Raw genomic sequence first — 27,035 nt, forward strand, 5'->3', positions numbered from 1 at the left:
AGAAATGAAAGTCACATGTGTAGGCTTTGTAATCAGTCTGAAGAGACTGCCAAGCATATCATACTGGATTGCGAAAGACTAGGAGCTAGAAGAAGAGCTCTGTTTGGCTGCAAGCAACCAGGTGAGGAATGGGATGTTAGTATAGGGAAAAAACTCCTTGGCCTTGTAAAGGACACAGGTCTGCCTAACTAACATACTTGGGACACACAATAAGCTTCGGTTGACGTTTGAGGCTCTTTGAATCCGTCTCTTCTAAAACATAAAGCACTTTTACTACTCATTTTATATAAATAAGCTCACCCAAAAAGTTACTGTAAATCTTTTTCTTGGTTTTTTATTTGAAATGTGTTTTGTGTTAGGCTCTACTCACACTACTGCGACTCAAATCGTATGATCCAGTCGCGATGACTAGTTTTTCATACCTTTCAACGTGACATATTTGAAATTGTGTAATTAATGTCTTATTTATATAAAACATTTAATGACATAGAATGAGAAATTCTACTACTTTTTAAACAAATTTTAACGTGTTCTGCTTCATATTCACGCTATTTCACTTCTAATCCTAACCTCACTTTTTGAGAGTTTAGGATACTCAAGTCGCACGTTTCTTGGCGACTCGACAAGCTGATCGCCAATAAACGTGAGACTTGATAATCCTATATGTTCCAAAAGTTAGGTTAGGATTTGAAGTGAAATAGCGTGAATATGAAGCAGAACACGTTGAAATTTGTTTAAAAAGTAGTAGAATGTCTCATTTTGTCATTACAAAAAAATTGATTAAAATAAGCCTTTAATTACACAATTTTAAATATATCACGTTGGAAGAATATATGAAAAACTGGTACTTGCGACTAGAGTTGCAGTAGTGTGAATAGTGCTTTGGATTTTGCTGTTGAAGTCTAACCAACTATTTTGCCAAAAATGAACACAAAAACGACTAGAAAAGAGTTTTCAGTTGGTAAATGTGTTGTGCGTTTCAGCTTGCTGTCGAAGTCATCGCGGCTGTCGATGGTTCGCAACGCGGTGTGGGCAGTGTCGAACATCTGTCGCGGCAAGAACCCGGCGCCTGACTTCGCCCAGGTGGCCGCCTGTCTGCCGGTGCTCAGCCGTCTGCTGTTCCATGCAGACGCCGCCGTCCTGGCAGACGCCTGCTGGGCACTCTCCTACCTCTCCGACGGCGCCAACAACAAGATCCAGGCAGTCATCGACTCGGGCGTCTGTCGGCGACTTGTCGAACTCCTTATGTCAGTACATGCAATTGCCATTATCGTATACATGTCCACTTACAATTATTTATATCAGATTCATGTTTAAATGATTTTTTTTCACTTCATTCTTCATCCACTTAATATTGTATACAACTATAGGTTAAGGCTGTGCAATCGGCTAAAAAACGTTTTACTGGTGATTATTATCTGATCTTTTTACTGGGATATTTTTCAAAGTTTTTCGATCTGTATACTATCAAGCTATTAAAATAGAAATGTTTTCTTAGGATTTTTCCCGATATTACTTTTTGAGATATGAACGCCTAAAGTTTGAATCTTTAAGACAGATCATTTCAAATTCGGTAACAGATAAATTTATGGAATTTTGAGGATAGATATTGTTTAATGAATAAAAAAGGAATTTCATGAAATATCAATTTTTGAGAATGTTATTCCATTTTTATTCAAACAACAATTTGTTGAAGAATTTTGTCTCAAATCGTCCAAATATTATGTAGGTTGTGTATATATTAATTTCTTCACCAAATATTTAATCTTGAAATTACAAATCAAATTGAAACAAACGATTTTAAATTTTCATAGGCTCATAATAAAACTTTGGAAAAAACAGAAAACAAACTTCAAATTCACAGAATATAGAATAATAGAACATAAATTTTGAGCCCGAGAATATCACGTTCACCATAGCTACTACGGCTAGATTGTATATTGTGATGTATTGTGTAGGCACAACGAATCGACAGTGGTGTCAGCGGCGCTACGCGCGGTGGGCAACATAGTGACGGGTGACGACGTGCAGACGCAGGTGGTGCTGAACTGCTCGGTGCTGCCTTGCCTGATGGAGCTGCTGCTCTGCAACAAGGAGCCCATTCGCAAGGAGGCCTGCTGGACCATCTCCAACATCACCGCCGGCAACAAACAACAGATTCAGGTCCTCATTTATTATATTTTTATTTACTTTGTTGGAGTTATAAGCCCTAAAAGAGCAAAAAATTGGATGAAAGCCTGCTATTTTAACAATATTACACTTTCAAGAGCAAATATCACTAAAACTGTTTGAAATATCAAAAAACTCTACTGAACAAAAACTGTAGAGAATTTATGAAGCTTCATTTTTGAATAGTTGTCATGTCGGGTTGAACGGATTTCTCCCAAAATTCAAGCGTGTGAGCAAAAAATTGAAAATAGCAACTTCTAAACCACCCTCATCCCTTTAGCACATGAGGTAGGGATGGGGACTCTCAATATGTTCACCTCCTAACTGGTCCCAACAAAGCTGCAAGGTAGAAAATTGTGTTTAAAACATTCCCTCCAAATTCCTTTGTCAATTTTTCTATTGTTATCACACCTTCAAGAGCAGATATCTTGAAAACTAGAAAATCTACCATCCTAAACAGAACTGCGGGGTCAAAAATTGTCTTCCAAACTTTACCTACTATACCCTTTTTGAGCATTCATTACCTGAACTAATGACTTTTTTACCTAGTCATTTCCATTTTTTTTTGTTATTTCTATTAAAACTAGTCACTAGGACTAACCATTAATTTTTTTCTGTTATTTCTTATCCTAAATTAATTTTTATTGCTAAAGTCTTCCAGTGAAGCCTACAGTTCCAATCTATAATTTCACTACTTTAAATTATTTCACTACACTTTTATTCAATATACTTTAATCACTCCACTAGCACTACACCAACTCGAAGGGCTTTGTTCTCTTCAACCTCCTAGTGAGTTTAGTGTTGTCTAGTAGTTGGATGACTTCGGTGTTGTCGTGTTGATGAAGACCTGACTCATGATGGGCTGCCAATCGTCTTATCTCACAGGTCACATAGGGGATGTGCAGATCTCGGTGCAAATCGCTGTTCCTTATGTACCAGGGCGCATTCACCATGTTCCGCAGTACTTTGTTTTGGAATGTTTGAATCTGACTGATGTTAGAAGTTCTAGAGCAGCCCCAAAGCTGAATTCCATACGTCCAGACAGGTTTTAGAATTTGTTTGTAAATCAATAACTTGTTGTCCAATGAGAGTTGTGATTGACGGCCCAACAGCCAATAGATTTCACTGTATTTGAGTCCTAGCTCGCTCCTTTTCATCTTGATATGCTCTTTCCATTTCAACTTGGCGTCAAGAGTCATTCCAAGGTATTTTGCTGTGTTGCTGTGTGGTACTACATTCCCATTCAGATTTATTCGAATCGGGTCATTGATAATTTTGTTTTTGAAGTTTATATGAATAGACTTCATCTCATTTAATCGAATTCTCCATTTTTTGGTCCAGTCACTGAATCTGTTGCTAGCATTCTGTAGTTTTGTGGCTGCTTCTTGTACTGTTTCCCCTTCTGCCAGTATTGCAGTATCATCAGCAAAAGTAGCTATTGTCACTGCATCCAATTCAGGAAGATCGCTTGTGTGCAGCACATAACCTAGCTCCGCAGTGCAGGCTGGTTGCTTGGCTGAATCGGACTAGGCGCTGAGACAGCAAATAATAGCAGCGTTGGTGGGAATGCGAGCGGCCGCAGTAACACCTTCCACCCAGAAATGGTCGGCGTAGTTCCGCCTAGCGGACAGACGAAAGATCAAACCAGTCGGTTATTTGATCCCTCCAGCCAGGCTCAGCCAAGCAGCCGAGACAATAGAACAATGGAGTGGCGGTCTTATTCGCGTTCATCAGCAGTTTTCTTTCTCACGATTATTTTGATTTTTGTGTGTCTACAATAATAACTCCAGTCACCAGTAAACAGTCACCCAGAAACGTGGTGTACTACCATATTAATGACTTTTCATGATGATTTTTAATTATTTAAAAACATTGTTGACATTCTGAGCCTTTAGGCTAAACTTGGGGTCGCTGAGAACGAATCTGCAATCAGAATTTCTCTATCACGAAAAATAACGAAAAAAATCCAGCTGTTGATCTTCCGGCAACCGTTAACAGTCATCCTGCAATGCGGCCGAAACACTTCCAAGCCAGACACCCATCTCGAATGACAACAACACCAAGCTGTGAGAAACCATCCTGCACTGCGGCGCTAGGTATAAAGAACTGGTCCAAGAACACTACCCTGTGGAACTCCAGCCCTTATTTCCTTCAATTCGGAGACGTCGTCACCTTGTTTTACTCTGAATAATCTGTTGTTGATGTATGATTTTAAAAGTTTTACAAGTTGAGTGGGGAGAATTTTATGAAGTTTAATGATCAGTCCTTCATGCCACACTTTGTCAAATGCCTATTTAATATTGAATATTTCCTATTTTAGTTATAATAATGTGACATATTTTCTTATATGTTTAGTTTTGAACCATGTCTTCTTCTTCTTCTTCTTGCCTTCATGGATTAGGCTTTTGCCTGTTCCGACTCACAACAGCATTCTACAAAAAATTTAAATGTTTTGGAGGAATATATTATATCTAAAATTTATAGCTTATACAAGTATAAAATGTTATTAATTTTGAATTTCTTTATCAGCTTTTCCTATATTCTTATTTGATTTCCTCTATTGCCATCTTTTCCGAGGTCTACCAATGTCTCTTTTTCCTATCGGATGGTAATTTAAAATTTTTAAAGGAATTCTTTCCGTTGGCATTCTTATAATATGTTCCCTCCACTCGTTTCGATGACATACAACTTTTTCATTCATGTTGAAGGCACCCAATTCTCTTCTTATTTCTTCATTTCTTATGTGGTCTCGTCTGTCACAGCCCTTCGTTCTGCGTAGGAATCTCATTTCTGCTGCCTGCAGCCTGCTCTCCTGTGATTTCGTGGTGATCCATGATTCACTTCCATACAGGAGAACAGGGGCAGCCATCACTCTGTAGAACTTCATTATAGTTTCTTTCCTCGCTTTCTTCCCTAAAGTTCTGCTGATGTTACCACATATCGATTGGAATTTTCCGATTTTCCTTTCAACATCTAAATCATCTTTGAAACTGATATCACAACCAAGATAGCAGTATTGTGACACTTGCTCTAATACTTTGTTATCAATAACTATCTTTGATCGTGTGGGATACTTGCCAGTGAATGCCATAATTTTTGTCTTACTTTGAGAAATCCTGAAATTATAACCCTTGCATATTTCATTTAGTACATGGACTGACTTTTGGAGGCTATCTTCATTTTCTTGTATTATCCAAAGGTCATCCGCGAACAATAGTGCGTTCAGGTAAACGTCTTCACTTAATTTAATACCTAAATCTACTCTGTATTTCCATTCTCTGAAAATGTCGTCAATGTAAATGTTGAATAAAGTAGGCGATAAACTACACCCTTGTCTAACTCCTTGATTAACATTAATTTCTCTTAGTCTATTCTTACCTGTATTTATAATTATCTTTGTATCGCGGTATAAGGTTTTGACAATATTAACCAGGTGCCTTGGATATCCTCTCTTCCACAGAATCTCCCAAAGCCGAATCCGATCAACTCTATCGAACGCTTTCTCAAAGTCGATAAAAGCCATATGCGTTTCCAAATTATATTCACGCCTTTTCTCAATGATTCTCTTCACTGCAAAAACATTGTCTGAGCAAGATCTTCCTTTCCTGAATCCATTTTGCTCCTCATTCAGAATTGCTTCAGCTATTGTTTTTACACGGCAGTTGATTATTTTGGAATAAATTTTATATCCCACATTCAGAAGGCTAATTCCTCTATAGTTTTTACAGTCATTCCGACTTCCTTTTTTGAAAAGAGAAATAACCTCTGCTTTCCTCCACTCTTCTGGGATACAATACTTCCTCCAGCATTCATTCAACAGGTGTAGAAATCGTAATTCAAAGAACAAGCCTCCATATTTAAAGAGCTCTCCGTTTAATCCATCTAATCCAGCAGCCTTCCTGTTTTTTATGCTTCTTAAGGCATACTGCAATTCCTCAGTTGTAATTGGGTCCACTGACTTATTGATGACTGGGTCGGCCTCGGCATCATAATTTGTTTGACTATTTTCATCGTACCATAGCGCCTTGTAGTGATGTAGCCATTCCTCATCCGATATAATGTTTAAAGGAGCATTGTCTCGCTCAACCTTATTCATTGATCTCATGATCTTATACGCACATTGCTGCCTGCCATGTATATCTGTCTCAATAACATTAACAAACCTGTCCCATGAGTCCTGTTGAGCCTGCTTGACAACTTGTTTTGCAAAATTACGTTGTCTCATGTACTCTATCCTTGCTTGTGGAGTTTTCTTCTGCAACCAAATGAGATATGATTTCTGCTTTTCATGAATAGCCTCTTCTATGTCGGGATTCCAAATTCGCAATTGACTTCTACCTCTTCTCATTATCTTCTTCCCAAGTGCTTCAGTAGCAGCTTTCTGCATGCAAGATTTTATATTGAGCCACTCCGTTTCAATGTCTTCTGCCGTTGGAATTAGCATGAGGTGTTCTTGTAAGCGTTGCTGATATAAACCGCGTATGCTCTCATCCTGTAAAAGGTTTATCTTGAATACCTCTTCCTTTTGTATTTTGCATTTCCTGACAGTCCTCCATTTCTTTAATATCAAAACTTTACTAATTACGAGATAATGATCGCTGTAAATATCACATCCCCTAAATACCCTGACGTCCTGTACTAAGCTCTTCATCTTATCATTGACAATAACATAATCAATTATTGATCTCAAGCCTCTTGCATTCCAAGTGTACTTATGAATGTCCTTTTTCTTGAAAAATGTATTTGTTATTTTAAGAGCATTGAATGTGACAAATTGTCTCAGTTCTTGTCCATTGTGGTTTATAATTGTCTCTCCACAAGAACCCACAACGTCTGGTATAGGAATGTTGCCCACTCGTGCATTGAAATCCCCAACTATTGCAACATGATCTGTTTTGTTTATTTTGTTTAAAATCCTTTGGAGGCTATCATAGAATGATTCGGTCTCTTCTTTCTTCCCTTCATCAGGCGCATAGATGCCAATGACAGTTAGATGGCCTCTTTCAATTTTGAGCCTTATCGATATTATTCTTTCATTTATGCAAGTATAGTCCAATATACAGTTTTTCCACTTGCTGCTCACCATGATCGCTACTCCTGCACTTGCTCTTCGATTCTGTGGAACTCCTTTATACACCATCCAGTAGTCCTGCAAATCTTTCGTACCCTGTAACTTCCTCTTGGTCTCCGTGATTACAGCTATATCCACCTTTTGTTGTTTTAATATATTATTTAATTCATCATCTTTGTTCGATAGACCTCTAACATTCCACGTACCTAATTTCAAAATATCCATAATCCCAAATCGTTTTTCTTTAGCAGTCCTGTTTTTAGTTTTATCCTTAATTCCGGTCTCTCTATCTAAATCATATATTATATCTTCTTCAGGATCAATTTCAGATTGAATGTTGTTTGGCTGGAAGATTTCTTCTAGATGATTAGCAAATAAATCTGCCTTTTCTCTGTTATTTCTTGCCCAAGTACCATCTGGTTTTCTAATTGGAGGGAATTGTAATATTGGCCGCTTAATTCTTTTTGTTGCTTTCCATAATGAATAATCTGTACTGGCATCAGCTGTCAAATTTTGAAGGTAGTTATTAATGGATTCCTCAGTTAGTTTCCTTATCTCTCTTCTCAATTGTTGTGTTTTGTTATTCAAGATATTTTTGTCAGCAGGATCGCGAGTTTGTTGCCATCTTCTTCTTGCCCTTCGTTTTTCTAAAACAAGTTGTCGAATCCAGAGGGTAATTGCATCCTTTTGTTTTCCTGGTATATTGTCTGGTGTTTTTCCAGGCTGATTTCTGGATTTGCCACATGAAATTTTCTGCGGCTTCATCTAGCTGCTCAGTTGTTCTAAGTGGAATATTCAAGTTGATTTCATTCTCCAAATCCACTTTAAAAGCTTCCCAGTCTGTTGTTCTGTTGACTAACATTGGTCTGTCTTCTTTCTTTATTATTCGTTCACTAAGTGTGAGAATTACAGCTGAATGATCAGAATCCAGGTCAAAGCTCTCTTCAATGTCGATAAAATTACTGGATATTCTCTTTGTTATGAAGAAATCTAGAAGATCTGGAGTTTAATTCAAATCTGTTGGCCAATACGTAGGTGTCCCTGTTGAATGGAATTCGCAGCCCAGCTCCTGGATAGCCTCTCTGAGTTCTTTACCTTTGGTAGTCGTGAGTCTTGAACCCCAATCCTTATGCTTGGCATTGAAATCTCCACCCACTATGAATCTATCTCCAAGCTGATGAAGAATATTTGTATAATCATTTTTCTTTAAATTGTAACGTGGTGGAAAATATGCAGCTCCAACAAGTATTTTCTGGTTTATGGACTCTATTCCAACTACAGTTAGCTGTATTTCATTACTTTGAATACTGAAGTCTTCATAGTGTTTAATACTCTCCTTCACTATTACAGCACTTCCACCTCTTGCTTGATTTTGAGGATGAATAGTTTCGTAAACATTATATCCATTGATTTTGAAATGAGTCTGCTCAGTTGAATGGGTTTCAGAGATGAGGCAAACATCTATATTTCGTGTCTTTAGAAATATTTCTATTTCTTGTTTTCTATTATTATTGATATTATTTATTCCATTGGCATTCCAGGTAGCAATCCTTATATCTTGTTGGTTTCCAAATAAATAACAACCAAACTTAACCTCAGATAAAGATTAGAACTGCGAATCGATTCCTTCAACTTTGACTAGATTGAGCGTTTATCCAAATTAATAGTTGTACAGGTTATGGTAAAACTACTGAACAAATATTGATTAGGAAACCTTACACTAGATATTATGATGACGATATTAACAATCAATCTAGTATGAGTAACTCCTACATTCATGACAGTCAATGAATTGTCAGTTAGGATGCAATTTCCAATGAACACCAACGCTTTAATAATTTGCTTTTTTGTAATTATTAGTCTTATGTTATCAGAATTGCCAATAAGGATCATAATGGACTATGTGAGCTTTTTTCATGTATCAAATATAGGTTCAGCTGTCACCTGACTGTAGTTGGATTAGACTAGAGCAGGTTAGTATAAACCTTCTATTGAAAAATGCACATGAAACATTGAAAGATGAAAACAAATTGAAGCAGGATGATAGTAGTGTTAAGTTACAAGATCAACTCATTCAAGTTTCTGACAATGTAGGCCTAGTTACTGTTGTTGAAAAAGTCAACCTTAATGAGATAGTAGAATTGAGTAAAGAAGTAGGTAGGGAGTTGTCTTCACTGAAAGTCAACTATCATGAAAGTAATATTGTTACATTGAAGGTTAGGAAAACTATGAACAAAGTGAATGATTACATGAGACAGGTTTCTGTAGAGGTTAGGAAAAATGTAAACAAAATGAATCTTGCTTTGAGTCAAGTTGATGAGTTCAACTTTCAACTGAGAATTGAAAAGGTGTATGCTATGCATTCTCAAGTGAACATGACTAACTTTTGTAGGCAAAACGGCTTTGTTGAAACAAATGAACCCATGAATAAAATCATGCTATTGAAGAAAACAAAACGCAAAGTTTCCATTGATGTATTAGTATTCAAAGGTTGTTTCAAGTTGCTTATTTACAAGATGATGACAGTGAATCACATGATGAAAGGGTATTCCCCAACACACAATGATTAGGAATCCTGTGTTATGCCGGGATTCAGAATAGCATAATCGCTACACAGTGTATGGTAAGAGTCCATAATTGTGTCTTTTTTCTTTCCTGTAGCCTATTTTCTTGGCCCTTAATCTTTTCAATTTTCGATTCTTTCCTGTCTTTGTGTAATATTCAGTAAATTTCTTCTATGATGCATATCTTAACCAATCTTGTCCATAGTCATTTAAATTTGTATTTTTTCTGAAATAATTTGGAAGTTAAAATAGTAGCTTATTTTCCTAATCTTTAAATTGTTGATAAAACTTAACTTTTCTAAAATCTATCCACTGTAGTGTAAAGAATTATGTGCTTGTGATATATTTTTTCATCATGTATCACTTATGTGAAGTGTATCAATTTTGTGTGTTGTTTTAGGGAATTTATTTACCCAGTTTTCTATTTCTCTTTTTTGTATTTTTTAGGGAACTTATTTACCCATTATTCATCTTGATCATCTTTGTATTATAATCTTGAAATGTTTGTACTTATTATACAGTCTTTAAATTTTAAATTAGTTTAAAAATAAATGGTTCAATTTAAAACGTTTTGTTATATTATTAATTGAAATAAGTTTTTGTGATTGATATCTTTTTCAAAATTTTTAAATTGTTTGTTCTATAAATTTTGATATGATTGATTATCGTTTGAAATGGATGCTGGAGTGTATGTAGAATTTTAGTGGGGTTTGTTGATTAGAATTTTGCTGGTATGTGATTGTTTTTTGAGATGGAAACCCATTATTGCCTAAAGAAGGAATAACAGAGGTTATGACTTAGAGAGGCAGTAATGAGATAATATTTTTTGTGTTGATTACTTATGTTGATTGCCATAGATGCAAAAATAATGATTAATAATGTTGATTGCCATAGATGCAAAATGATGATTACTTATGAATATTGTTTGCCTTTGAAGCAAAATATTATTGATGTTTTGAATGGTTTCTTGTTTAATGATTGATAGTAAAGTTTTGTCATGAAATGTAGTTTGTGTTTAGAACATTGAAAAGTCGAAATAAACTATAGTATCCAACAAACGATGATTAACAATATTAAATAATCTGCTTTTTATACAATTTTTGAACAAAATTAAAACTAAATAATTTTGAAACCCTGAATGATAAATCATAAATGTGAAATGAACTTGCTATAAATGAAATGTTATATTAAATGATAATGAAATGCAGATATATTATGAAATGATTGTGAATAGAAGACCAATTGTCTGAAATTATTGAAATATGTATTGAAATTAAATTTTGTTGTGATAATCTGATGTTTTTTTTTACAATTTTGATAATGATACAGGGTGTTATGAAATTATATTTCTATTTTGAAGAATGGATTAAAATTTTGATATTTGAACAGTGAATAGATGAAAATGAATTTTTTTAAATTTATCATTGATATGTCCATATTTCACAATTTATGTATTGCTGACTGTATAATAAGATGTTAACAAATTTCAATTTCATAAATACTTAAAAATAATTTTCATGTGTATTAGATTGTATGGATAGCCTAATCAAGTTTTTCTTTTAGTTTATAAGCATTTTAAGACAACAGGTACAGCACAGACATTAACATTGAAATAGTTATCATGTGAATCTCGAAATCAACAACAAGTGAACGCCATGAAGAGCTACGCCAATGCCTGCGCCTGTGCTGATGCCAACGCCAATATCTACGCCGATGCCTGCGCCGAAGCCAATATCTGCGTCAATGCTGATGCCAAAATCTGTGCCAATGCTGATGCCAACACCAAAATCAACGCCAATGCCTGTGCTGATGTCAATGCCTGCGCCAATGCCAATAGCTACGCCAATGCCAAAATCTGCGCCAATGCTAATGCCAATGCCTGCGCCAATGCCAATGCCAATATCAACGCCGATGCCAAAGCAGACACCAAAGCATACGCCAATAGCAATGCCAATGCTTATTGCTGACTCTGTATCTCAAACTTCAACACTACTGCATTACCTGGAGGTAATTGCCATCCATGTTCACATTCACAACTTTGAATTCAGAAGAACAGTCACAGTATCATGAAAGAATTGATTCAAAAAATCCTCTCCTAAATTATTCCTGTATGCAGAACTCTAAACCTTGAAAGCTGAAAATATCAAAAAACCAAACCTTACCTAAATTAATCCTCACCTAAATTAATCCTGTATGCAGCGTCTATCTCTTTTCCAAAAAACGAATTACATTGTCATTTCAAGCCTGAAATGTACATTGTATAATTACAAATATGATACAAAATTTATGTGACTCTGTATTGAATTTGGTATGCAGCCGTCTACTACAAACATGAAGCAATGCTAACTGAGATGTCACCTGTATCGAGTTTGGTATGCAGCCGTCTACTACAAGCATGAGGCAATGCTAACTGAGATGTCACCTGTATCGAGTTTGATATGCATCAGTCGACTACAAGTATCAGCTCAACACTACGTGCATCCAGATCAGCCCAACACTTAACGTCATCACTTGGAGTCACACTTAACTGAAAATCATACTGAGTGCCTTAACGGACTGTTTTCCAAAATGTGCATCAATAAAATCAACCACGTCAATAGTGAAAGAAATGAACATTTTTGATTTATTGAAATTTTATGTGAAAATTAAATGTAACAATTCATCAATTCATTAAAAAAAAAAAAAAATAATAATAATAATAAATTTTTCATTCAACATACTAAATTTTTTTATGCAATAAAAATTGAATTTTTCTATCTATTAAATTTATGTGCAATTTCAAAAAAAAAACTATTCTTTACATATTAAACTTTCTGTGAGATATTTTTCTTTAAATTATAAAGCTAAATCAAAAGTAATATTGATATTCTATATTTTGAGATATTGTTTGGAAACATATAACAAACGCTATTGATGAATTTTTATAATAATTTTCAATATTTTGGGTGACATGTATTGTTTTTCTAGAAAAAATTGTTAATGTTCTCAAATTTAAATTTCAACAATTTTCATTAGGGTCAATGTAAATTTTTTCTTTAAATTTTCAAACAGTAAAATTTTTTTATGTCAAGAGGGGGGTATTTGTAATATTACATTTTTCTTCTCACATTGGAATCGAATCTTCAATTCGAGATCTATGGAACTTTATAGTAAATGTCAGAGTTATCAATAGACGGACAAATTTTTTGACGGAGAATTTATTATCGTGAATGTTTGTTGCATTGTTCCATAGTGTCACCGAGGCAGGGTTAACAAATTACTAGATAAATAGTTTATTTAAATCGAGATATATATAAAAATTTAAAATAACATTTTCAAAATAAAGTTTTATTGAGAACAGATGTAGAATGTGAATTCTAAACTTATAAGTTATAATTTTTTGGTGACGTGTCTGTAAAAATCGATACTGAACAAGGCGTTGTCTTCGTGACTTGCAACTTGTGGCTTTTCCTGGACTTCTTCTGAAAACATGGCTGGCTGTTGTTTGTGTAATTTTGTGCTCTGACTTATTGTCAGTTTAAGTGAATTTATTAATGTTTTAAATTGAGTTTTATACAAGTTTATTGTGTACTAGTTTATTATTAAATAGCGGTTGGTATTTTCAAGCCAATAGCCACTGTGTTTCAACTGTAAACTAGATAAGTATTTAGTTCGTAATAACTCTGAAATAATTAGGCTTAAGACATATGTTTCTTTGTGTATTTGTGTAATTTCATCTGAAGATTATAAGTTAATTTGCTCTGAAAACTGGATTTCTCATTCATAGGCAATAGATCCGTTCACAGTTTGTCAAGAATCTATTTCATTGGAACCGACAACTATCCTTAGGTTGATAGGTGTAAATGCTATTCCAACCGTTTAAGGAAAAATGGTAGCACGGCAATTGTAACGTGGTGGAAAATATGCAGCTCCAACAAGTATTTTCTGGTTTATGGACTCTATTACAACTACAGTTAGCTGTATTTCATTACTTTGAATACTGAAGTCTTCATAGTGTTTAATACTCTCCTTCACTATTACAGCACTTCCACCTCTTGCTTGATTTTGAGGATGAATAGTTTCGTAAACATTATATCCATTGATTTTGAAATGAGCCTGCTCAGTTGAATGGGTTTCAGAGATGAGGCAAACATCTATATTTCGTGTCTTTAGAAATATTTCTATTTCTTGTTTTCTATTATTATTGATATTATTTATTCCATTGGCATTCCAGGTAGCAATCCTTATATCTTGTTGGTTTCCAAATAAATAACAACCAAACTTAACCTCAGATAAAGATTAGAACTGCGAATCGATTCCTTCAACTTTGACTAGATTGAGCGTTTATCCAAATTAATATTTGTACAGGTTATGGTAAAACTACTGAACAAATATTGATTAGGAAACCTTACACTAGATATTATGATGACGATATTAACAATCAATCTAGTATGAGTAACTCCTACATTCATGACAGTCAATGAATTGTCAGTTAGGATGCAATTTCCAATGAACACCAACGCTTTAATAATTTGCTTTTTTGTAATTATTAGTCTTATGTTATCAGAATTGCCAATAAGGATCATAATGGACTATGTGAGCTTTTTTCATGTATCAAATATAGGTTCAGCTGTCACCTGACTGTAGTTGGATTCACTTCAACTCTAAAAATTATCTACTTGTAAATACAATCAATGCTTACCATTCGATGAATTTTGACAGTTTCAAATGAATCATAACTCAAATTATGATTTTGCATTAAAATTATTCTCAATCCATTTTTACCTATCTTTTCAATTCAAGTATTCGATACCCATTTGAAATAATTATACTTCTTGACTTTAATACAAGAATTTGTGTTTCAATTATTGAATAATATTCAAGTTTGATTAATTTTGGAATACATTATTGTAGCAGGCACTTATGTGTTACCTTTGTGTTTATTGCAGGCTGTGATAGATGCGACCATTTTTCCGACGTTGATAGAAATATTGAGCAGTGCCGAATTCAAGACAAGAAAAGAAGCAGCCTGGGCGATAACCAATGCAACATCGGGTGGCTCGCCTGAACAAATCAAATACCTTGTTACACAGGTGAGAAAGACATTCTATTTTTGATTTACAAAATCGATGTTTATAAAACTATTACATTTAGTTGACAGTTTATTTAAAAAAAAACACATCAATTTTGGATGTTAAAGAAGCAGATGTGTTAGACTCTAGGCTAATAAATTTTCCTCGAAATGTTAATACTTTCCTTGCCCTATTACCATAGGTAAGGTAAGTATTGCTTTCCAAAAAAATTAAGGTACCCCAATTTCTAAATTTCTATACGTTTCAAGGTCCCCTGAGTCCAAAAAAGTGGTTTTTGGGTATTGGTCTGTATGAGTGTATGTATGTCTGTGTAATGAGTGAGAATGTTATATTAAAATGACGGGGAAAATGTCTTCTTACTATTGGTGTCTGAATCATTTTTATCCGACCCATAGTTATTTTTTAATTAATGATTATGTTCATCAATGTCGAATCAATTCGAGCAGAAAACATTAAACTTTCGACATGCTAGAAACATAAAGTGAAGCCTACATGTAGAATACATGTTTTCTTGGTACATTGGTGTAACCTATCGGTGTACGTATAATTTATTAGAGAATGAGTTCATAAAAGTTTTCAAAGACTAGCGCATGCCTTAGTTGTAGGTTTGCGCAGTACAACGAACGAGTGACCTACGTTCCACGAAAACTGTGACCAAATCACAAACCGATCCACGCGTGGAAATCAATTTCGTGGAAAATTCTCTGCTGGGTGCAGTTTGCGGTGCGCCATTGCTAGCAATGCTTTTACAAAACTTTCCATCAAAAAATCTCCTTGGTTTTAATCGATTGCTGACAAGTGTATTATTCAGTGCATGTATTATACAGAATATCGGGGACCGAGCTTCGCTCTGTAGTACAAAAGTATAAAAAACGTATTACGAAGGAAGAAATTATAATAACATTCATACAGAAATGTTCTATCTAATCACAGTAAATTGAGATTAATTCCCAGAGGAATGCAAAAATTCCCTCACAAAGGCCCAATTGCACAAAAGCCGGTTAAATTTTAATCTTGATTAACTTCACGCGAAACAAATCAGAGAAGACCATTTCAAAAAGATGGATCTACTGGAATTAATCAGGATTGAAAATAACCCGGCTTTTTTGCAACCGGCACTAAGTACCTGATTGAATGATTACAAAATTTCAAAAGCTGAGTCATAATTTTGACACAGTCCCACACACATGAACTCGCTCACTCACTTCCATCACCAACAGACGATGAAATAATTATTATCAGCTGTTTTTCCAAGGATGAATAATAATTATCCTTTTAATGTCCTTCAGCAAGTTTTCCCAGGGACCTAATGCAATCGAATCTTTATATTATAAACCTACTATGTTCTGAATTTCGTGAGAATCGTTGGAGCCGTTTCGAGATCAGGTGAAATATAAACATCCAAACATATAAACAGAAGCTGCTCGTTTAATAGTATAGGATGTCTATAGAAGCCTAGCACTGATTTACAAAACATCCCACGGCGTGGGTTGCTTTTCGTGGATTAGCGTGGGTCTACTTTGCGGCGGGCCTTACGCTGGAGACACACAACTCAGCGGCAAGGAAAGTTGTGCGAGTGCGTCACACCAGATTTTTTATTTTGAGTTTGGAGCTCTTATATTCGATGCTTAGCAGTATGAAAGCTGGCCTTTCTTAAAGAATCTATTATCCAAGTATATCTAGGATTCCCAGGAATAATCTATTTCAAGAATTGTTAAAAATAATCTTGCTGATGGCTCCCACCAAAGCATGAATGGCTAAGACAGATATTGAAATAGTTCATAAATACGACCCGGAACTTGGTCTTTCAGAGCTCCTCCAGTTGTCCCATATCAACTCTCATTACAGCATTAATATCAATCAATTGAAAAGTTATTATGACTTTTTAAAAGACCAGTTTCGTGATATTTTTTAATATTTTGATTTTTCAATGTACAATTCGCTCTAAAATTTTATTATTGGTTTTGTCTTGGAAAAAGTACTTTCACCTTTGTGGCTTCTCGCCTGTTTATGAATCTATTCTTAACTTAACAATTATTCATCTATTCATTTCTACTAATGCAATTGTGTCATTGTTTTTAATGTTGACACGCTTTTTTCCACATGAAGAAAATAATTATTATTGAAATAACCTAACATTTCGAGAATCAAATGTTGAACTTGCCATTATCCATTTTTGGTTAATTCATTCCATACTCGAAATTAATAAACATAAATTAATTATGACAGTTCAGGCTATTATTGGAACACACTCACCTTTACTAAAATACATTATTTAATTCAATAGTATTTTTTATAGATGAACCCCTACAGCAAAGTAATTTTTTTAGAATGTTAGTAATAAATGATGATGTATTTTCAGGGATGTATACCTCCATTATGCGATCTGTTGTCGGTTGTCGAAGCGAATGTGATCCAAGTGGCGTTGAATGGATTAGAGAAAATTTTAAGAGTTGGAGAACACGAAGCAAAAACACACAGCACAGTCAATCCCTACACCGTTCTCATTGAAGAATGCTATGGTAAGCTAATGCAGAACAGTTATTATATCATCCGACTAGATATATCTGAAATGTAAAGACTTCATTATGATCCTCTTAAAATTTATATAGATTTTTGCCTTGAAAACTTGAGAGTATGTTTTAAATTACTTTTCACACTCGTATTGACTGAAATCATTTATTTATTAGCTTTTCATTTATTAGCTAACCATTTATTCACTTTTGTCACCTGTCTGGACTGAAATAATTTATTTATTGATTTCTATAATCATTTATTCACCTTTGTCACCCGTTTGGACTGGAATATTTTTTTAATTTCCATATTCATTAAATAGAAATCAACTTCAAGGGACCAGAATTGATTAACAAGTTTAAAAATAGTCCGATAATCATCATCGGTAAATTACGAATCGTTATTCAACATTTCAACAGTTGAGTGGTTCAGACGTGATGATGAGTCAGTCATTAGTGTATTTCCTATCCCATGTCATGTATAAGCCAATTCTTTTCTTTGTGTTGTAAATGTGCTTTCGTAATTGACACTTTATTCATTAAAAGTTTACATCGAACAAGATAAAAATAAAATAAAACATCATCTTTTAACATCTCTCATAAAACTCTTCAACATAAAACTCTACCTTCAACTAGTTATTTAATTATTAAATCCCACTTCTGACACCAATGTTGTAAATGTGCTTTCGTAGTTGACACTTTATTCATTAAAAGTTTACATCGAACAAGATAAAAATAAAATAAAACATAATCTTTTAACATCTCTCATAAAACTATTCAACATAAAACTCTTAACTTCAACTAGTTATTTACTTGTAAACGTTCGTTACTAAAACAGTCACCTTGGCAACCGTGCTCAGATGATAAATCCACGTAGGGCTAGCCTACATCAATACCTATTATAGATATCATACTTGGTTACCGTTTGTGTAGTGTTTGATTGGGAACTAGAGAAGGAAAAAAACTTTTATGTGGCACATACACATGATTATTAACATTATTATGTTTACATTTATCTCCTATCCCGTACATGTATAAGCCAATTTTTTTTCCAATATTATAGATATTATTGACCGAGCGAAGTGAGGTCTAAGATTCAAGTCGACGGTTTGGCATTTCTCTTAATGTTTAAATGTTTTTATGTTGCGCATTTACGGCGAAACGCGGTAATAGATTTCCATGAAATTTTACAGGTATGTTCCTTTTTAAATTGCGCGTCGACGTATATACAAGGTTTTTGGAAATTTTGCATTTTAAGGATAATATAAAAGGAAAAAGGAGCCTCCTTCATACGCCAATATTACCGTAAAAATCAGACTATAGAATTATTCATCATAAATCAGCTGTCTAGTGGACTATAATACTACCTGTTCAAAAACATCGAACATCTTGAAAATGTATCTTTCCATTAACGTTAGTAGACAGTTGACTATAATACTACCCGTTCAAAAACATCGAGCATCTTGAAAATTGTATCTTTCCATCAACGTTGTAGACAGTTGTAGCCAGACCTGATAACAGCGCTCACACTCACATTCCGGGACGACACGTCACGGTACGATATAGGACAGAAAGTTCTATGTTTATTTAGGATTTTTTCTAGACATTTTTAATTGATAAATTATTTATTAATTTTTGAGAAAACATAACAGGTCAATGTAACTCACTGAGCGCGAGGTCTACTGTTCACAGAACTACTAGTATTTGTGTAACCGCCAGATGGGAGTAGAAGAGAGATTTCTAAATTCTAAAGGGCGAGTCATGGGACTTCATCAATAACAATAATATATTTTGCTTTCTCTTCAACTTGTAGATTTTATTGACGGAACTAACTACTAGAAATTTTGATAACAAATGTGTAATATTTCATTGCACATTCTAAAATTATTAAAACTGTCTATAAGATTTTGCTAACTGCTTACGAATATTAACTGTTTACGAAGGTAGCGTAGACTTATCTCATTTTACTATTGCAAATTTATAATGCTAGGGACTCGGTCAATATAGGGGTTTCAACATGAGCTAGATAAATATAATATATTTGTATAGTGCCAATATTATTGGCACTCATCATTGTTAATACTATTAATCCAGTATGATTTGAAACTCTTGTAACTACACTATTTTTATGACTCACTGATAATATCACTACACATTTACATATTTCACTTCGCTATTAATTATAAACTACTTCAACATATACTAATTCACATATTCCCCTTATACCAACGAGACAACGGTCTACGTCAAGTCAGAGCTTAATTCCGTGGGAACAGGGAAATGCAAGTATGCATGCCCCGGTGAGAATATCTCAATCCTGCATCAAATTGAAAACTGACTGACTTCCCGGACGCAAGTTAACAAAAATCTTGACGTGAGAATATAATTTTTTAACAGGAAAATAAATTCCTCACAATATAAATTCTCACTGGAAATTCAACTAAAAGAGCAATATAAGGATTCGAGTTTTGAGTACGTCTTCTGCTCTCACATTATCAGTATTTTACTAAAACTAGCTAATTCATTCAAAACTAATTCATTCAAACAAGAAGTCTCAGAGTCTGATTGAAAAATTTCTAATTCTACACCTTTTTAAATGAACCCAATCAATAAATAAATCACAAACTTATAATATAATTCCTTTCAAATTCATCACAATTATACTTGGCTACCGTCTGTGGAGAGTTTGATTGGGAGCTAGAGAAGACAAAAAAATTTTCTGTGGCATACACACATGATTATTAACATTATTATGTTCACATTCAATAAAATTTTATTGCCTTTAGTCCAGTCAAGGAAAGGTTATAGAGGGAAAAGTTGGGAAGTCAATTTTTGACCCTGCAGCTCTGTTTAGGATAGTAAGGAGGTAAACATATCAAAAGTCCCCACTCCTACCCCCTGTGCTAAGGGGGTGGGGGTGGTTTTAAGGTACCATTTTTTGGTTTCCCGCATAAAACTCGAAAAGTATGTATCTTACAGACATAACTGTTCAATACAAAATTAAAGCTTACATAATTTCCTACAATATTCATCTCACAACTTTTTCTATATCTGCTCTAGTTTTCGAGATATCCGCTCTTGAAGGTGTGACATTTTTGAAAAAACAACAGCGAATATCTCGGGAACTATTGGGAATATCACAAAATTCCACTGAACAAAAAGTGTAGGGAATTTATCAAGCTTTATTTTTGAATAGTTAGTTATGTCGGTTGTTGTTCTCAAGATATGAGCGTGGAAGCAAAACGCTGAAAAATGCAACTTTTAAACCACCCTCATCCCCTTAGCACATGAGTTAGGAATGAGGACTTTGGTCCCCTAGTCTCAACAAAGCTGCAAAGTCAAAAAAATTTTTATAACATTCCCTCCAAATTCCTTTGTCAATTGTTCTATTGTTGCAAAAATGGAGATTTCACTTTCAACACTAAAGCTGCTGCAAAAGGTGTAGGGAAATTCGTAAAAGCGTGAAATTATGCATCAAATTGAAGAGAATTCAATGCTCTATAAGCTCATAATAAACATGGATTTTTCCCATCGCTTTTTAAAATGTTATAAGAGCAAAAAAGGAAAAAAATGGGAGCCAAACGTGTTTTTTCAAAAATGTCACACATTCAAGAGCGGATATCTCGAAAACTAGAACAGATATAGAAAAAGTTGTGAGATGAATATTGTAAGAAATTATGTAAGCTAATTTTGTATAGAACAGTTATGTCTGTAAGATACATAGTTTTCGATTTTTATACGAGAAACCAGAAAATGGTACCTTTCAACCACCCCCACCCCCTTAGCACAGGGGGTAGGGGTGGGGACTTTTGATATGTTTACTTCCTTACTACCCTTAACAGAAATGTGGGGTCAAAAATTGTCTTCCAAACATTTCCCTCTATACCCTTTTTTGAGCATTCATTGTCTGGACTACTTGTCATGTGCAGCTTTAAAGAATAGTAGAACGTTTTTGTCAATTTGAACGAGTTGCAAATTTGTTTTTACAGGTCTAGACAAGATTGAGTTTCTGCAATCGCACGAGAATATGCAAATTTACCAGTTAGCTTTTGACATAATCGAGCACTACTTCGGCACTGAGGATGAGGACCTGAGGGTGGCGCCGTCGCAGCAGGACGACCAGTTGGCATTCACCGACCAGAGTGTGCCCATGGGCGGATTCGAGTTTTGAGTACGTCTTCTCTCTCTCTCTCTCACACAGTATCAGTATTTCACTAAAACTAGCTAATTCATTCAAAACTAACCATGCCCCAATCATATTAACTTGTATTTGAAGTTGGAAAAATGAATACGATCCAGAATTCTACATTGTTTCTGCGATTCGTTTAAAGAATACTGGTGCTTTGAAAAGAATAATTTTTATCGAATGAAGTCTCAGCTCCGGTTGCACGAAAGACTGTTGAATTTTAAATTCTCGAGAAGCAATCCGAGAAGAAAAGTAGTTTTCTATGATTGGTTCTCATGGCATATAATCACTATTAACAGGCTTTTGTGCAACCGGAACTAAGTGATTGATGTTCGATGTTATTAACTCATATCTGGTTTCAAATTATGAAAACAATCTGGACGTTGCATTGCGCTTGATATTTATTCTTATCAAACCATGGGGTTACTTTGTTGACAACAAACGTTTATATTGAACGGAGTACCAATTATATTCAACGATATTAATTCGTATTTTAAGTCTGAATTATGAATGCATTGCGGAAGTTTTCATTGCACTCGTGATTTGTGTCAATAACACTGATTATTCAATCATATTACTCTGAATCATGAATGCAGGCTGAAAGTTTCTATTGCGCAGATGGCTTGTTTTATAAGTCCATTCTAGCAATACTTGTTCAGAGTTTCTGTAATGACAATTTGTTGAACCATAGAATGAGTAAATAAAATAGAGTAAACGAATTCATTCTATATAATCTATTCGTCTACTAGGAGAAATTTTACAATAATTGAAATGTATAACACCATTTCGAATCCCACTTGATCTCTATGATCTCCGTCTTATTCTCTGCTTATTTAAAGTATCACTAATTGATTTAATTACTCAAGAAAGTATTCAATAACTCAAGTATTGTATTTCACAATACATTTCATTCTTTTTTCCTGGAATCAAGCATAGTTTGTTTGAAAATCGACTCTTTGCTGAATAAAAAGTTTCCTTTATTCATATCAACTTATAGAAAATTTACAATGAAATTTCAAAAATATGACGCATAGCCTAAGGCTGGATAATTTCCATCAGATTTAAGCTAAAATGTGGATTACGTCCCTTAATTTTTATTTTACATAGTCATTGTACTATTTATAAATTATTGTAAATTTCTAAATAAATATAACTTGGTTACCGGTACCGTATTCTGGGTATTAATTGTGAACTACAAAAAGCAATTTCTGTGTCTTAAAAATAATTATTAGTATTTTCATGTTCACATTTAATAAAATTATATTATTCTTTTTCTGTGCAGATGTTGAGTATTAAAAATAGCACAATAGTCGAGTTACCGGATAAAATAAGCTGGGCTGCACTCTGCACTGTCCCCTTCAAACTTGGAATCTACCATATGACAACAACATTGATTAATATTAGATCATATTCAATCATTATTGTAACTGTCCAATGTATACAGTACTTGTATTCAAGATTAGCTTGTGAGCTACAGTTTGTCGCATAATAAATAAAAATAATTTACCTAAAATATTCAAACTAATTTTTGATAATCATCTGACATCAAATGTCAGAGGCTCATAGGATATTGAAGTATTTATCATCATTTTACTCTGTTAACTCAAAACTATGTTTTTGCATTAAAAGTTAATACACTAGTTACTAGTAGAATGTGATTGTAAAAAATATTATTATTATTATGAGCGTGTATTGTTTAGATTGAGTTGAACTCTTTGTAGTTAAATTCTCGAGTTTATATGTAAAATATGACAGTAGCTAACTAGATAGACAAATCGCCTTTATCACGGAAGAAATAAGGACACACTCCTTTTGATTTCGTTAATGGATTGTAACAAATCAATCAATTTTTCTGTTTAACCTAATGGAAAAACTTGACGATATAATACGTACTATGTTAATTAGGAATGGCATTTGCAATAAAGAATAAAATTTTAATTAATACGATCAAAAAAATTATGAAATGGAGAATATGATGTATTCTACCTATTTAATTTACAATGGTTATTAACTAACCATCGTTCTCTATTATTATAGGATATTTGAATTAAATTCACATTTTACGTTAATCAAAAGCTGTAGTTCGTTTATTGAGATTGTGGCTCTAAGGGGACAACCAACATTCAACATTATATTAACTTCAAATCATTTACAAATTAGCTACGGTAAGGCTTGAATTTTCTTGAAATTATTCATTGTAGACCTTGATGTACGGTATGATTTTATTTGCATTTAAATACACAGAATACTAATAAAAACTCAGTTTTATAGAGTTTCTGTTTATTTTAAAGTTATTATTATTTATTAACCCTGTAAATCAACTTGACGGCTCAGTTCGTAGGTTTTTAGTTTCTCCATCGAGAGAATAATATTGTTACATTCATAATTTTTAGATAAAATAAAACGTTTTTATACTTTTTCTTTCAAAACGTAATATGAAAATGCTATTTTAAATAGAGACAGTATATTATTGAGAATTACTGTAAATTAAACTGAAATGCGATTTATTGTACCATCCACTCCACTTTTTTAATAGCATGTTATGAATACTTTGTCCGAGTATCAAAGCAATGCTTTTCTTAGTAGTGTGAATAATTATTGTTTATGTATTTTATTGAGTTCAGGAAATGAATGTAATGTAAGTTATTACTGAAAACTACTTTAATATCTATAAAACCACTATTTATTAGTTACCACGTTCTCATATAAATTCCATAGAATGCTACTGACTGCAATTCGCTGAGTCAAGTACCGTATTAAAGATTGTAAAATTTTGTAATAATATGTCTGTCTCTTGAACAGTAAATTCTCGAAACGAATAATATAGATTATGTTTGTATAAACCTTTTTTTATTTTGTTGAAATGTCCTAAACCCGCTGTAATTAAAAAGGAATTTCTTACGAAAAAATTAATGATTTTTTGTTTCTTTACTTCCACCATCATACTTCCTTATATCAAGATGGATTCTCAAACTTCTTATCTCTTCTTCTCTTCTCTTATCTCTAAATCTATAAAAGGCTAAGCCCCGACTGACTGAAATCACACCACAGCCCAAACTACTGTGCCTAAAAACTTGAAATTTTGCACAATTGTTCATGGTAGCCTCAAAACATCCACTAAGAAAGGATTTTCAGAAATTTGCCCCCCTGAGGGAGCTGCCCCCCCCCCAAAAAAATTTTGTACTTTTTAACCACTCATTCCACAGCAAAGTCTTGAGGAACTTTTTTGTTCAGCTACAGAAAATAATTAGATCTATGCAGAAAAATTCCGATCAGGAGCACAGGGGTGTTCAGGAGAGGGCTTTTTTCGAAAATTTTTATGTAAAATCACACTACAGCTAAAACTGATTGGCCTACAGACTTAAATTTTGCACAAATATTCTTCAAACATGCTAGACGCGCACTAAGAACGGATTTTGAGATATTTTGCCTCTAAGGATTTCAAAGGATGAAAAAGGATCCTATTGAGTAAGGTTAACATGGTAAGGTGAACGCCATATGAAACTGAGATAATTGACACATGATATTCTAACATATGTTGTAATCATTGGAAAGCTTAAAATAATTTTATCAATCAGCTGATCGAATTAATTTTTCGTAAATCGAGTACGCGAGATTGCCACGTGTGTGTTTCATTGTTGTATTCTTGGCCAGTTCGGTTTGCGCCTTCTATCAGCTGTATGGAGTCTCATAAATTCTGATTAGAACAGAGATTTTCTTTGGTTAGGTGTTTGTTGATAATTCTTTTTTCAAATTCAAATTCTATTGCCATCAAAAATCACATTGAAAACTTTCTTAATAGACAACAAGATTACAAAAAAAAAAAAATGTCGCACATACCTAAATTTATTTGTAGCACGGCCAGAAAAAGGCAAACCTTAGACGTGAGTTCATTCAATATAACTTATATATTTGATCCAAATGGTTATTCATGTTGTAGTAGTTGGGGTCACTGCAATCAAAAGTTTTTTATTCTGTAAATAATAAATTTCATACGTATTTTTTAATTGAATTACTATAACGTATCGATTCATTGATTGTCCATAATGTATCCAGTGTCCATGGTGAAAGTGATTGAAATACTCAAAATGAATGGCTTACTGGTCCCTCATAGAATTTATAGTATTCCTGGTGATTGAGCCTGTCTTTTTTCAGCGTTGACTATTAATAATAAAGCTTCATTTACAATTAGCCTACCCGGCGAACTTCGTACCGCCAAAAGATCAATGTATCTCATGTCACACTTGTCTTTGTTTGGTGAATCAAGAAATTCATTTTACAATCAATATTTTTATTTACATCTCAATACGGACTTCCTATCCCTATATGCTTAGTCATGAAGCATTCATTATTCCGAAAACATATTCTACTCAATCAATTTGTAGTAATGTCTATCAGTAAAGTGTTGAATTGAAAAAAATAGATAGGTTAAATCAGTGTTTCAGAAATGAATTCAATGTTTTCATAGTTGTTGATTGTCAATAGATGGTCCAGTCAATATGCGATGTACGATGAATCACACAGAATTCCATATTCTCTCCATCTTCCATTTTAGGATGAATATAGCCTAAGCTAAGCTAAATTCAATTTTTTTTTAAATTATTATTTCATTCTTCCGTAACTATTGGATGCAATATGAACAACTCTCTTTCATGAGGTGAATATTTTTCTTCCAACATTTTCCAGTTTTTCAATGATAGGGGAGTGATAATAAATCTCTATACTTATAAAAGGCTAAGCCCCTACAGACTGAAATCACACCACAGCCCAAACTACTGAGCCTAAAAACTTGAAGTTTTGCACGATTGTTTATGGTAGCCTGAAAACATCCACTAAGAAAGGATTTTCAGAAATTTGCCCTCCTGAGGGAGCTGGGGCCCCCCCAAAATTTTGCACTTTTTAACCGCTCATTGCACAGCAAAGTCATGAGGAACTTTTTTGTTCAGCTACGAAAAAAAATTAGATCTATGCAGAAAAATTTCGATCAGGAGCAGGAGCACAGGGGGGTCCAGGAGAGGGCATTTTTCGAAAATTTTGATGTAAAATCACACTACAGCTCAAACTAATTGTCCTACAGACTTGAAACTTTGCAAAAATATTCTTCAAACATGCTAGACGCGCACTAAGAACGGATTTCTAGATATTTTGCCTCTAAGGGTTTCAAAGGATGAAAAAGGATCCTATTAAGTAAGGTTATGAACATGGTAAGGTGAGTGCCATATGAAAATGAGATAATATTTATTTATTGACATGTGATATTCTAACATATGTTGTAATCATTGGAAATAACAAAATAATATGATAGAAATTCAAAAAGAACATCCGTTCTATTATTGCTTTCTACCTGATTCCACTCAACCTCAATAATATTGTTCTGATAATTGACAAATATGTTCAATAATATTATTATTATTGATATAATAAAAGTATTGTTTTAATAATTAATTATTATCATTAATA

The 27,035-nt window shown here is 33.8% G+C and overlaps 1 protein-coding gene across 2 annotated transcripts in view; it reads left to right on the top strand.

Annotated features, from left to right (window-relative positions):
• LOC111050789 (importin subunit alpha-7) overlaps window positions 1–24,484 on the top strand; it is a 33,939-nt gene extending 9,455 nt beyond the window's left edge. For both annotated transcript variants that reach the window (XM_022337150.2, XM_039421145.1), the window contains exons 6-11: window positions 984–1,247; window positions 1,959–2,163; window positions 14,733–14,876; window positions 17,239–17,398; window positions 21,379–21,560; window positions 22,858–24,484. In XM_022337150.2, coding sequence (XP_022192842.2) covers window positions 984–1,247; window positions 1,959–2,163; window positions 14,733–14,876; window positions 17,239–17,398; window positions 21,379–21,560 — 955 coding nt within the window. In that variant the 3' untranslated portion in view covers window positions 22,858–24,484. The remainder of the gene's footprint in view (window positions 1–983; window positions 1,248–1,958; window positions 2,164–14,732; window positions 14,877–17,238; window positions 17,399–21,378; window positions 21,561–22,857) is intronic.
• Window positions 24,485–27,035: the final 2,551 nt, after the last annotated feature.

The sequence above is a fragment of the Nilaparvata lugens genome, chromosome 2 (assembly GCF_014356525.2).
Source record: "Nilaparvata lugens isolate BPH chromosome 2, ASM1435652v1, whole genome shotgun sequence".
Classification (NCBI taxonomy): Eukaryota; Metazoa; Arthropoda; class Insecta; order Hemiptera; family Delphacidae; genus Nilaparvata; species Nilaparvata lugens.